Source organism: Poecilia reticulata, chromosome 1 (genome assembly GCF_904066995.2).
Source record: "Poecilia reticulata chromosome 1, P_reticulata-male-v2, whole genome shotgun sequence".
Classification (NCBI taxonomy): domain Eukaryota; kingdom Metazoa; phylum Chordata; class Actinopteri; order Cyprinodontiformes; family Poeciliidae; genus Poecilia; species Poecilia reticulata.
The window spans coordinates 25,589,482-25,603,230 of NC_088830.1; the positions used below are offsets into that span (position 1 = coordinate 25,589,482).

General features: G+C 39.6%; 1 protein-coding gene across 2 annotated transcripts in view; it reads left to right on the forward strand.

Moving 5' to 3' along the window:
- Positions 1-1,561: 1,561 nt before the first annotated feature.
- LOC103467636 (myosin-9-like) overlaps positions 1,562-13,749 on the forward strand; it is a 34,208-nt gene continuing 22,020 nt past the window's right edge. The window contains exons 1-9 of one of the 2 annotated variants that reach the window (XM_008414202.3): positions 1,562-1,741; positions 6,238-6,428; positions 7,732-7,872; positions 7,950-8,106; positions 9,345-9,372; positions 10,032-10,125; positions 10,570-10,590; positions 12,165-12,257; positions 13,639-13,702. In XM_008414202.3, coding sequence (XP_008412424.2) covers positions 6,243-6,428; positions 7,732-7,872; positions 7,950-8,106; positions 9,345-9,372; positions 10,032-10,125; positions 10,570-10,590; positions 12,165-12,257; positions 13,639-13,702 — 784 coding nt within the window. In that variant the 5' untranslated portion in view covers positions 1,562-1,741; positions 6,238-6,242. The remainder of the gene's footprint in view (positions 1,742-6,237; positions 6,429-7,731; positions 7,873-7,949; positions 8,107-9,344; positions 9,373-10,031; positions 10,126-10,569; positions 10,591-12,164; positions 12,258-13,638; positions 13,703-13,749) is intronic. The other variant, XM_008414211.3, reaches the window with a different exon arrangement.

Sequence of the window (13,749 nt, forward strand, 5' to 3'; positions counted from 1 at the left end):
AACATAAATTTAACAGCTGCTAAAAGCATTACTCTCTCGCTTGTGCATCATTTTCATCAAGGGAAGCTTTTTCCTTCTGTTTTCTTGCTTCATTCTTGTTGCAGCACGCTGCCTCTTCTTAATATCAGCTCATCTTTGATGTGTGACCCACGTGAAGCCGCAGGATGACAGGGGCTGATGACGAGGCACGCAGAGCAAACCAAACACCGAGGAAACGCTCACTTCTCTTTCCTCAAGTCTTCTTCTCTTTCTTTCTGCTCCTGTCTGACCATATATGGTAGGAAACTCAGCTGAAACCTCATTGGTGGATGGGAGACGCGGTGCAGGTAGATGTGTTACCTTGTTTGGGAGGTTTGGTTCCCCTGAAACTCCCGTCTGAGACCCGCCGCTGCAGAGCGAGGATTTTTAAACATTAAACAGCTATGAAAACGTTTGCTTTTCAGTCAGACATGTTGGTGTTTCCGCCCTGCTCTGTGTTTTATTTCGTGTTTCCACATCAGACACGGCAATCTGCCACACCCCTGCTCAGATCGCTCAGGTAACAGAGAAACTCTTCTTTCCGACGCAGCGAGAAACACACAAACGCGCCATGAGTTCACCGGCATTCACTGAATCTTTGAGCTATGAATGATTCAGCTTCCGGTGTCTTCTTTGTTTTACTTTATTTCACGTCATTTTTCTATTTTTATACCAGAAATAAAGACTGAAATATGCAGTAAAATCCTGCAAATAACTTTATTTCACATTTTTAACATCCTGCGGTTTAATGCTGCTGATATGTTCACCAACTTTGTGGCACGTTTTTGTGGTTTGTCAGCTGCTTAAACATTTTTTAAAACTTACTAAAGGTTTCCAAACATATTTTGTTCTGAACTTTGACTGGGCCATTCTGATAGTTGAATACGTTTTGATTTGACGTAACTCTGGCTGTAGATTTAGAGCTGTCTCACCACAGCATGATGCTGCCACCAACATGTTTTGGCAAATGGTGTGTTCAAGATCTGTGTGTCAAACCTTTCAAAAATCAGTTGATTATAAGAGAAATCTGAGGGTTTTTTTTCAACAAACAAATTCTATCTATCTATCTATCTATCTATCTATCTATCTATCTATCTATCTATCTATCTATCTATCTATCTATCTATCTATCTATCTATCTATCTATCTATCTAAATTAAATTTTAAGACGTATTGAATGGAGATAACGCTATTTATTAACATTTTAACAGTTTATTAATGAGTTTTATAAATATAATCTGACACAACAGGCCCTTTGACGACATTCGTGATCTGGAAACGACCCAAAATGAAATTAATTTGATCCATAACGCATCAAAACAAAACAAAATGCGCGAAAAGAGATTTTTGACATAATCTGAACCCTCTTTCTTCTGAAATTGCGTACAGATTGTGCGTTTGGATTTAAACCTTTTGCAGCAGCGATTTTGAGAAGTCCCGTTTTGGTTTTTTTGTCCTTTACGAGGCGCTCCTGAACGCACCATGCGCAGCAGCGCGCTGCGCCTGGGGAAGTGGGCGGGAACTTTTGCTCACCTGCGAAAAATAAAACAGCGCCGCTGAGAAGCTGTGCGGCATCCATCCTGTCCGAACCTCCACTCCGAGCGGCTGGACGGAGCGGCGAGCCGACAGACTGCACTTCATCCCGGGGAGGAGAATCAGCGACACGCCGCCGAGTGGAGCGGGACCGACACGGACACACAGCTTACCTGCTGCTGAAAACAAGGTCGGCTCTTTTATTTACTTATGTTTTGGTTCCAAAATGCACGAAAAAGTAGCTCATCCTAACTACATGAAGTATGCAGGGCTTATTTTAAGCTATGAATCAATTTAAATAAAGAATTGCAGCTTTAAGTCGGTTTAGTTTTGCTGGTGAGAGGTCAGTTTCGCACCTGGATCAGGTGTTTCCAGTCAATCTGATTGGAAACACTGAACACCTTTTTACTAATTTACTCCAAATCTATACAAACTTACTTATTTATGCTTTATTAAGCGCAAAAGATTCTCGTGTGTGAAGTTAAGACGTTGCTTGTAGCAGGAAATAAAATGCCACCAGAAGCAGCAGCAGCAGGACGGAACAAACCCAAATGTAAACTGTTCAGAGTGCCTGTAATTACGGCAGGTGTAGTTTGTTGTTTCTGCAGCAGCAGCAACAGCAACACACACCCAGCTGTTAAGCAGCTCCAGGCTACAGATTTGGTTTGCACACACACAAAAGAGGCGACATGTCGGCCTGTCAAGAGTTGCACATATGAGGTTTCCTCAGCTGGGCGAGGCTTTTAAACAGAGATGTGATCGACATGATGGCAGCCTTCCTCTTTTTGCTTTGGCTCAGACAACCAGCTGTTTGGTTTTGTTAAAAATAAGACCTACTTCCTGAATCTACCTGTCCTGATCTACTAAAAACCAGAACATCTAAAAGAAAATCTACAGAATTCTTTCTGATCGTGTTGATCAGATTAATTGTGATGAATCGATCAACTTTGCAGGTGTATACAGACTAAAAATGGCTGTTTGCTAAAAGAACGACATAATCTGAGTCGTAATTAAGTCACAACTGCAGAAAAGAAATAGAAACTTTTTGCATTTAAGATAAAAGGTTTGTACATTTGTTTGACCCTAAACTCAAGTGGCCTTTTTAACTCCACCTGGTTCTAAAGCATCTTTTTCAATCCAGGCATTCATTTATCTAAAAATGATCAATAAAACAGCCAAACTCTGCACTAAGTCAGGCAGAATTTCCTGAACTTTTCACAAATTTGTTCCAACGTATTTTTTTGCTGTAGATGCATCCTGTGCTAGGATGAGGAGAGGAATGCTATATTGTTGCATTTTAGGCAATAAAATGTTTTCTAATTTAAAAAAAAGAATTGTTTTGCATCTTTTAGTGCATTTCTAATATATATAAAAGTATTCAATGAAAAATCAGCAGTATGTGGCAATTCTTTACGCGATTAATCGGCAGAATACTCGATTAATTGGCAGAATAATTATTTATTTGCCAGAACGAGCGATTAATCGGTGAGTAAACCAATGATTAGTTGCTGCAGGTGGCAGGGCTCGTGCTCGGTGCCTTAGCCTGGATAAAGCTCGGATTGACAGGCAGCCAGGGACAGAACAGCGAAGATGATGCTGAGCACAAAAGATTAAGCTGTGCAGCTGGGCTGCATGCAGATGAATTACTGCAGAAGCTTGAACTGAAGCACGGAGGCGGTTTGTGCAACTTCCTCCAGAAGTTGCCCCATGGGTGGCTCTGAAAGTGAAGCCGCAAACGCATGACTGCAACTCAGAGAATATGCAGCCGCCTCCGCCGCCGCAGCTAGCATAGCATTTCGTCTGTCCTGTGGCAGCGCTGCTCCTCTTCAGGAGTCTGAGCGCATAATGCACTTAGGAGAGACGCAGGTGGCACCTTGAGTGCTTATCCCTTCATCCCTCACTCGATAAACAAGCGCACACTCAGGAGATCGCTCTTATCCCCACACACACACACACAATCCGTCTTCCATCGCTCTGATCGTCGACTCTAGAACAAGCAGCTCATCTAAATGCGTTTTAATGGAGCTCACGTCTTTTTCTGTCAACATCTCTGCGCTGTTTTTATCTTTTCCTTCTCTTCAGGGTGCGATCAGGACATGATATCTCTCTCTGTCCAGACTTGCACTAACATTCCTCCCCTCAAAGCATCACTTCCTTCAGGAGTCTAACAGATTCTGCAAACACCTCAGTCGTCTTCGAATTAAACAAAATTCATGTCAAACGTTTATAAATGTTTCCAGATGCCTTGGAGGTCATCAGGTGTCAACCAACGGCCGCCGTGTTTCACAAAATCAAACACATTTGGCTTCAATCAACCCACTGTGTTAACATTTCAGCTGCATAAAGTTATCACAATTAATTTAAATAATTTTTAGTTGTTTTTGTAGATGAGGAGAGGCAGGTTGACCTCTGGTGACATCAGGGAACATTTTTAAAAGATAATCTGAAATTGTATTAGGTTTGTCACTGCAAGTTTTTTCTGGACGATAAATTATCCCATAGGTTATTGCGATAAATGATAACGTTTTTATTTGAGACAGTTTTCAAGTAATGATGAAGAACAGATTCCAGCCGTTTTCGCACTGCAAGGAACGGAGCGGTTCCGGACCCGTTGTGTTTGAGGGCCATCGAAGCGGTACCGGACGTCATTATTTTTGAAACTAAACAATGGTTTCGATGTAGCAGCCGAAGCCTTTTCCTCAGAGATGCGGCGGAAAACCTTTTCATTCCTCGTTGACCGATCAGCTCATTCTGTACTCGTTCATCAGCAGAGGAAAAAAAAAACCTCATCATTTGACCCGTTATTGCTCTATATTGAGACGAATCCATTGCTAATTAAAACTAATGATAAACATATTGAAAAGAGCACTCTTTACAAAATATAGTTTAGTGAGAGCCAGCGGAAAATCAACGTCTGACTCCATCACAACCAGCGGCCAATCAGCTGCTGGTTCTAAGCAGAACCGCTTGGCCGGCCCGATTGGAACCACAGCTCTTGTGGAAACGGTCACAAGTTCTAATGCAAACACGGTCGGAACCGTTCCGTTCTGTTCTGTTCCCTGCAGTGCGAAAACGCCTAAAGATCAATAAACCTTTAAATTCTAGTAAACATTTAACTGGAAAACATTTTAAATAAATACAACAGAAGTTGAGACGGGAAACTTTTCATCCAGGTTTTTGGTAGAAATTGAAAAAAAACAAACAATGGAAATTATTGAGGTTGTTTGAATTTATCATACATAATTGATTTTGTTGCAACAGGCGAAGGAACATAAAACATTTTGTTTTTGTAAATGTGGATTGGTTGGTTGACCTTTGACCTATGGAAACATTATCTTTAAAATGATAGCTACACAACCAAAAATTGTTGTACAAATTTAGCACAGTTGATTGAAACCATATTTAGATTTTTTTGGTAAATGTGGTTTGGCTGGCTGACCTTTGACCTCTGGAAATATAGTCTGGGATTCACGCAGATCAGCCAGAGAGACATCGGCTGATTTAAAAAGAAAAGAGCTTAATTTATTATAAAAGAGTCAAAAACTTGTTTCCAAAAGTGATGGAGGTCGGCATAACAGACTTCAACTCAGGTCGACCTCTGGTGACCTCTGGAAACTTTTTTTTTTTTTTTCCTTAAAAATTGTAAATCTTAAAAATTGTACATTTTTGTTGCACAAATGTAGCACAGTTGATTGAAACCATATTTGTTTTTTCTTTTTTTTTTGTAAACAAAAAATGTGGATTGACCCACACCAAGGGTCAAGGCTGGTTGACCCCAGATGACCTCTGGAAACATTAATATCTTTAAAATGACTAATTCATACAAGTAAGAAAATGACAAGGTCAGGCAGCTGACCTCTTACTGATGAGGCATCCTCAGGGAGTTGGTCTCATGTTTTCATTGTTTTTGTGGGTTTAGGATAAAGAGGCATAAATGACGGAGGAGACGAAACGATACAGTAGAAGAATGTCGAGCAGCTGTTGCAGCAGCGACGTGTCTGGACCGGCGCTGTTCCACAGAAACAAAAGCCTGTTATCCAAAGTTCACATCTTGGGATGATTCAGACTGAGGCGCTGCAGAGCCGTCATAACGGTTTCTTATAGCTGTAACTCGAAGGCCCTTTAGCGATTTTCTCTTTTTAGACCGAAAGTTTTTTAAATGTCTTCCTGTTGCAGCATGCGACATTCCTGCTGCTGCTAATAAACAAATTTTACTTGTGCTGCGTTTTAGTTGTACACAAAACTGGGAAATTATGTTTTGAGGGCGAGAAATTTAGTAGTGAAAAATATTCAGGAGATGTTTTTCTTTTTTATATATCTGGATTACTTTTCTCACATTTAGGACATTTTAACATTTAAGATGCAAACGTCTTTAAAAAACTCATGTTTACACACAATTTTAGCAAATCTAAACTTGAATAATATTAAATTTGAATAAACCCAAATGTGAATATTCAATCTAATTGTTAAATCTGAATTTGCCTATTAAACCTAAATGTGAAAATGCATCTAGATGTCGAGTCTAAAAAGTGAATCTACATACTAAACATTAAATATAATGCTATATTGAATTATTGAAATCTAGAAATAAAATAAAAATTCTTAATATAAAATTTGCTGAATGATTTCTTGACGCGCTTTCTTAAATTAACCTCTGAGCTGTTCATTTAACCTCCTGTTTTGCAGCCACCATGACGGACGCAGACAAGTTCCTGTACGGGGACCGGAGCGGCATCAACGACCCGCTGGCCCAGGCCGACTGGGCCTCCAAGAAGCTGGTGTGGGTCCCCAGCGAGAAGCAGGGATATGAGGCCGGGTCGCTGAAGGAGGAGAAGGGCGACGAGTGCGTGGTGGAGCTGTCCGACTCCGGCAAGAAGGTGAAGGTCCATCGAGCTGAGAAATAAACTCAGTTAAAAATATTCACCTTGATCGGTCCAAACGGGATTAAAACTTTCCCAAACCCGCAGTATGTAACTACTACAGATATTTGTTGAAACTGTCACCATGTTGTGACCGTTTGGTAAGAGACGGATAAAACTGAGCTGAACCAATCAGAGCCAGGGGGCGGGTCTTAGCGCTGTCAGTCAATCTGTGCATTCAGTTTACTTGGCATGGCCACCCACGACCTCAGATAAACTGTTTACCTGTAAGTTGTTTCTCCCTGTTGGCACATTTGGCAGCCAATACATGAGGTTGACTGACAGCTCTAAGACCCGCCTCCTCGCTCTGATTGGTTGTTTTTGGCCGGGAGCGTTTTCTTCAGTAGGCGATAGCAGCTCAGGGACAATGTGGAGGAGATCAATATTTTCAGATTATCTTAGTTTTAACAAATATGTAAAAATCAGATTCTTTATAAAAGTTACATACTGCAGCTTTAAACGATGAGAATCCCTCTGTCAAATTTTAACATGAAGTGCAGCTTTCTGCACATCAACAGTTTTTGATTTATTATAATAAACGAACGTTGTCTGAAAATCTTATTTCTAATTTATTGAGCATGATTGTAAACGATAACGACGGAGATCATTCATGCAGTGTGACGCCAACATTAATAAAATAACCCCCCCCCCCAGAGTCACCACTGTTGCTAAGCAACAGATGAATCATTTCACATTCAAATTCAAAAATACCTTATTGATCCCGAAGGGAAATTAAATATTGTTGTAACTCGTATGAATTCAAATTCTTCAAAGAATTATTGCAGACAGAAAATGCTGTTGGCAGGAAAGATCTCCTGCAGCTGTCTGTATTACAGCGAATCTGAAGAAGCCTCTCACTGAAGACGCACCGTTTTCCCCAAGACTGTCTAATGAACAGGATGGTCAGAATTGTCCATTCTTGATTTTTATGAAGAATCCTTCTTTGCATCATCATCTCCAGAGGTTTAGTAGAAATCGGTTGCAGGTTGTTTGATCAGCTGGTTCAGGATGTTGGAGGCATTTCCTCCTTTCATTGTGACTAAACATGTTGCAACTGGCCCTAGTAGCATTGTCTTTTTTTTATTAAATGTAAACAAATTTTGGAGCTCTATTTCTACGACGCCATCTTGTGCATATTGCAGTCATGCAAATGCGTCACACGTTACTTTAACCAATGAGCAGCTTGTCGAATCCAAGTAATCGACCGATTCCCATCCCTAATGTCACAGCAGTCGGTAACGCTCATCTCTGCGAATCTCAGGTGAAAGTGAACAAGGACGACATCCAGAAAATGAATCCGCCCAAGTTCAGCAAGGTGGAGGACATGGCGGAGCTCACCTGCCTGAACGAGGCCTCCGTCCTGCACAACCTCAAGGAGAGATACTACTCCGGACTCATCTATGTGAGTGGGAAACGGTCTGCGGGGAACGTTCAGACGCTCCCCGTTTCACTCTAAACGTCACTTCCTGTCTGCCACAGACGTACTCGGGTCTCTTCTGTGTGGTGATCAACCCGTACAAGAACCTGCCCATCTACAGCGAGGAGATCGTCAACATGTACAAGGGCAAGAAGAGGCACGAGATGCCGCCGCACATCTACGCCATCACCGACACGGCCTACCGGAGCATGATGCAGGGTGAGCGGCTTACTGAGGACGACTAGTGATGCTCAACACACACAGAGGTTCACTCAGAAAACACAGTAAATCAATTAAAACCAGCTCAATAATTTATCGTTTTTCTCTTTAATTAATCTCTTTCTACCAAAAGCTGGATGACAAAAGTCTCTGGATGCCTTCCAGGTTCAGTGATAAATGTTTATTGGAATTTAAAGTTTATTGATCTTTCAGAATGTTTTCCTGCATTGAAAATGGTTGCAAAACAACAATATCTGTGTTTATCGCAATAATTACTGGGACGATTTATCGTTCAGCAAAATGTATTGTGACAGGCCTACAGTCTAGAATGTAAACATAAAATGTTAGTAAGTTCACTGTAATGTTTCCTCTGCATTTGTATCTGTAGCTGCATTTCCATTCACCATAAAATTGTGCAAATTGAAATTATGAAATAAATTTGCTAATGGAAACATGGCAATTAAAAAAAAAGGTTTTGGGCTCGGATGACGTCGCTATGCAGCTGTATCAAAATAGAGAGCCAGTGTTACTGCAGCTGAAAACCATGAAGATGATGACAGGAAGTGGTCATCTTTGTGGTTTGTAGTTGTTGTTTCAGACAACTGTCTGGCTCCATCACAGCTCTGGTCATCGCACAGTTGATTAAATAAATAAATAAAATTGTGGGCCATTTGAACTTGTTGAATCCATAACTCTTCTCTAAATCCACAGACTATACTTTCCCCAAAATGGCGCTCCAAGTATAAGCGCTTTGTTGCTCCTGAATCTGACGTTTCTGACGTTGACGTTTCCGCCATGAGCGCCGACGCCGTGGCTGATGTAACCGATGTAACTGTTCACATCTGTCACTGCCAAGATTGTTACTGAATTATCATGTTAGCAAGCTTATTAATGTTTATTTGAACTTCCTATTTAATGAAAACTCTACAATTGCAAAATTGTGGCGTTTTCAACATTAGCAGAATGTAGACAGATTTGCACACATTTGTAAATCTGTCTACAAAATGCAGCTTTTGTGAAGGGGGGAGCTAAAGCCAGCGCTGCCAGGGGGTTAACGGAGCAGCTGGAAGTTTTCCTGTTTAAATGAGCAGTAATTATTAAACTACAATGTGTGTTTGTTGGCACTTAGCAGAAGCTGCAGACTTGTACAATCCTGCACTCTGTTGCTGCTTGTTAACTTGGCTTTGCACCAAGTTTTGTATTATTTTTTTTTTACTCATTATTCTTTTTCTTAACAGATCGAGAGGATCAGTCCATCCTTTGCACGTAGGTTTCATTGATTCTTCTGATTTTACTTTCTTTTTGTAAAACTTACATTTAAACATGAATAGGTTTTAAAAATAAGTTGCACTGCAAAAATACTAAATTTTACCCAACATTTTTGGTCCATTTCAAGTGCAAATATCTTGACACATTTGAGGGGGAAAAAGACAAAACTAGCTAACAACTTTTTAGCAAGAAATATCTAATGATGAAAAAGTGTTAGTTCCACTGGCAGATTTTCTAATTTATAAAAGACATTTTTTATCATATTGTAAGTGAAATAATCTGTTTGTTGATTCCACCAACTGGCTTTGAGAGGCTGAGCAGCTAAAAACTTTCCTCTGCCTACATCTCCCAGAATGCCGTGCGGTTCTGGATAGGAATTTGTAGAATTTATTAAATATTCTCCAACATATTATCTTTTGATACTGATCACAACATATTGATTTATTGTCTAATTAAAAACTGAACTTTCAAAGCGGCTTGTGAATCCATTTAAGTTTCTCATGTTTGGTGATGCCAAATATTTCGAGTTCTTGTTTCTAGATTTCCATAGCCTCTTGTATCTTTTCATTTCACCTTCTGAATGGGCATTTTAGTGCATTACTTTTTACTACTTATAAATAATTGTGTCTGATGTGCATTTGTTTTGTTTTCTGCAGTGGCGAGTCGGGAGCTGGGAAAACGGAGAATACAAAGAAGGTCATTCAGTATCTTGCTCATGTCGCTTCATCCTCAAAGTTCAAGAAGGACCAGGTTGGTTTGAAACCCAGACATCTTTGTTTTGTTGTTTTATTCTTCTTTTCTAACAGTGGGAGATAAGTGAGAGTGGAAACGCCCCAGTTCTCCAGCTCATCAGCTTCTTGATCTTTCCACAATCTTGTTTTTGGTGGATTTCCATTTTAGTCCAGATCGGTGAAGGCATGCGTCTTAACGAGCGGTGGGGCGACGGCGGTGCATTCCTGCCTCAGGCCCCGACACGCCCGCCAGTCCTCCAGCGACCGAACCGGAGCAGAACGCTCATCTTCATTCACGCATACCTCAGCTGCTTACTCTACTTTAGGGATGTTTGACAAGACTTGACATAAAACGTTTCGTAAATCATTTTGCCATCAGCCATTTGCTGCCACCAGGTTTCCTGTGATGTAATATCTGACCTACAATGTTTCTAAAGTGTTGAATTTTCTGTCTTCCCTCCAGGGCGGTGCTGTGTTGTCCCATGTGAGTTCATCTCTCTGGCTCCATTTGTGTCCATACTAACAATAAATCATCTGTCCTTGGTGTCATGGAAGCGGATCAGATTGTGATTCAGACACTTTATTTTTATTGAGTTTTTAGTCTAATCAGTGAAAAACAGAATGTTCTGCTGGTGTTAAAACTCTCACGTTTGTACAGAAAGGGAAGTATGTGACATGCAGTTCCTTGTAAAACCACAACATGTCTGTTACTCATGGTTTACACAAAAAAAACCCCTCAAAATTACCAAGTATTTTTGGTCTAGTTTTTAGTGTAAATATTTTTTTACACTTGAAATAACACAAACTGGCTTACAAGTAACTTTTCAGTAAGATATAGGAGTTTTAAGTCAAAAATCCCTTAATCTTAATAAAGAACTTTCTGGACCGTGGGCCTGTCAGGATAACAAACTTTACTGGATGATAAATTGTTTCAGAAGTTATTACGATAAACGATGATCTTGTTTTTGAGACCATTTTCAAGTAATGATGCAAGAACACATCCTCAAACATCAATAAGCTTCTAATAGACATTTAAAACTGGAAGACATTTTAAATCTCAAATCGATAAACAAAACTGAAACGTTAAAATAAATTATGAAGTCACTGTAAATAAAATGTTCCTTTAAAGGCCAGTTGAAGCCAAACTGAAGCCTTTTGTCGTCCAGTTTTTTGGTATAAAGCGAAACGATAAATCATGCAAATTGAAATTATACAGCTTGTTTTTAATTTATCATGCAATAAATTGATTTATTGGGACAGGCCTGCTAGTTTTACTGGCATATTATTTCACTTATAGCGAGACTTTTTTTTTTTTTTTACCGTTTCATAAGTGAATTAATCTGAAAGTCGAACTGGAACTTTTTCATCAATATGAAATTATTGGCTCAAGACAAGCTAATATTTTTTTGCGTGGGAAAAGTTTTTTATTTCAAGTGCACAAAGAGAGCTAGAAACTAGATCCAAAATATTATTTTTGCATTATAGAGCTGTTTTCTTTAAGCCCTCAAAGTTTTGTTTTTTTCTAAAGCATAAATTAATTTGCTTTTAATTTAAAGTGCTAACATTTTAGCATTGCTGCCTGTGTGGCTCTGTTGCTTCAGTTTCTTGCTCTACACTTAACTGGCTTGACTGTAGAGCTGCTCGGGTTTCTCACTCCACCCAGCAGCTGTTATCATTCAGTCTGTTTTTTGTCATTTTGTATTGTTTTGCATTATGTTGAGCTATCTGTGCTAACCTGGTTATGTCGTCGCCTGTGCTGTGTGTGCCTGCATGGAAAGGGCCGGCTTCACAGGGGCTTGAAGCTTGAGCGGGCTTGCTGTTCTGCGGGAATGTACTGCATGCAGGAATGTGCAGGATCTGTATTTTTGCGTGTGCCTGCGTGTGGTTGGTTGGGCAATAACGTCGCCTTAGGACTTTCTTTTGAAAGCGAACAAGAAATCAGTTACAGGAAAAGTCCTCTATGATGCATTTTTGACAATGAAGGATGTGCAGCTTTGCAGAGTTTGTGCTTCTGCTCGAGTTGAGACAAAATGAGTGCAATTGTCTCTTCTCCACTAGGGGGAGCTGGAGAAGCAGCTGCTGCAGGCCAACCCCATCCTGGAGGCCTTTGGCAACGCAAAGACCGTCAAGAACGACAACTCCTCTAGATTCGTAAGCACGACTTGAAGGCTGCTAAATCGGTTTGCTGCCATATTAACTACTTTTACCTCCAAGTTATTAAAAAGAAATGTGATGCAGCTGAACCAATTAACCCTGAAAATGAATTAATTGATCACGGTTCACCACCTACACTAATTCTTGTTTGAGATTTTTTTGAAAAACTTTTAAAATGTAGAGATAAATCAACAAACCTTGGACACACATTATCCGCAGGGTTTAGTTGTGTAAATACTCAAAAACCTTCTAAAAACATTTATAAATGTCTGCTGCAATCCTTTGAAACGGCAAACATACCTTATAATGAACCATCTCTGTATTTCCACAGAAACTAATGTCTAGTTTTATTTCAGCCAATTAGCACCAAGGAAAATAAATGGTGCTTCTGGATTGGTTGCTTTGAAAATGCCAGCCAATAGGGTGTCAAGTAGCATTTTACTGAGGAATTTCAGCTTCCAGCTGCATTTTGTTTGAGTATTTTAATGCATGCTGCAAAAAATCCAAATTGAGGTCATTTTCTCCAAATGATTTAGTTGAATTTCATAGAAAAATCACCTAAAACATTTTCATGTTTATACAGTTTTAGACATTTTTCAGTAAGACTACATTTAATTGTGGCTGCTCTTAATCTTTGCTAGCAAACTTAACATCTATACTTGACTATATGATGATCAGAGAGGGCGGTTAACGTGACTGAATGCATTAAGGATGTGGTTTCAGTCTCAGCCCTGCCAGCAGCAGGCTCGGCCTCAACAAAACCCAAATGCTGAAACATGTTGCAATAATCTAAAGGTTTTAATGGTTGATGTATTAAATCTATAGCTTATAAGTTTAAAACAATTGTTAAATTATTTACTCGTATCCCACAACCGCAGATGTGTGCATGCATGAAGATGCACATGGTTGTCACTAAGCTTTGGGTTTCAGGGGAAACTTTGACTCTTTTGCAGCAAAATTAAGCCAAAGTTGACACTAGAAGTCTTTAAGACTTTTGTAAACAGATTTACTCATGAAAGGAGAACATTGTAAGAAAAGGGAGACCTGAGCTCTGTTTGAGTTTTATAAGGGTTAAAAATGGTCAAAAGTTAATTCCACCATTGCGCTCGTTTGAACCTATTCATGCAAACTATCCTGGTCAAATCAACAAAATTGCAAGTGTTGGTTAATTAGACAGTTTATTCTGAGTTATGTCTGTATTTATTGTGAGGAACCTGGATTATCAGACTGAGTATCCCCACTAGTGAGATGATTTTTTTATTTTTTTTTAAACTTGTATTTCTATATCATTGTATTTATTTATTTTTGTTTTGAGTACTGAATATAAATCGCAATGTTTGCATTTTTTGTCTTTTTTTTTTCTTTTTTTGGTGAAAAGGGAAAATTCATCAGAATCAACTTCGACGTCAATGGCTACATCGTTGGAGCCAACATAGAAACTTGTATCCTTTTCATTGAGATTTGGATGGAAATCTGGAATAAGTTCGCC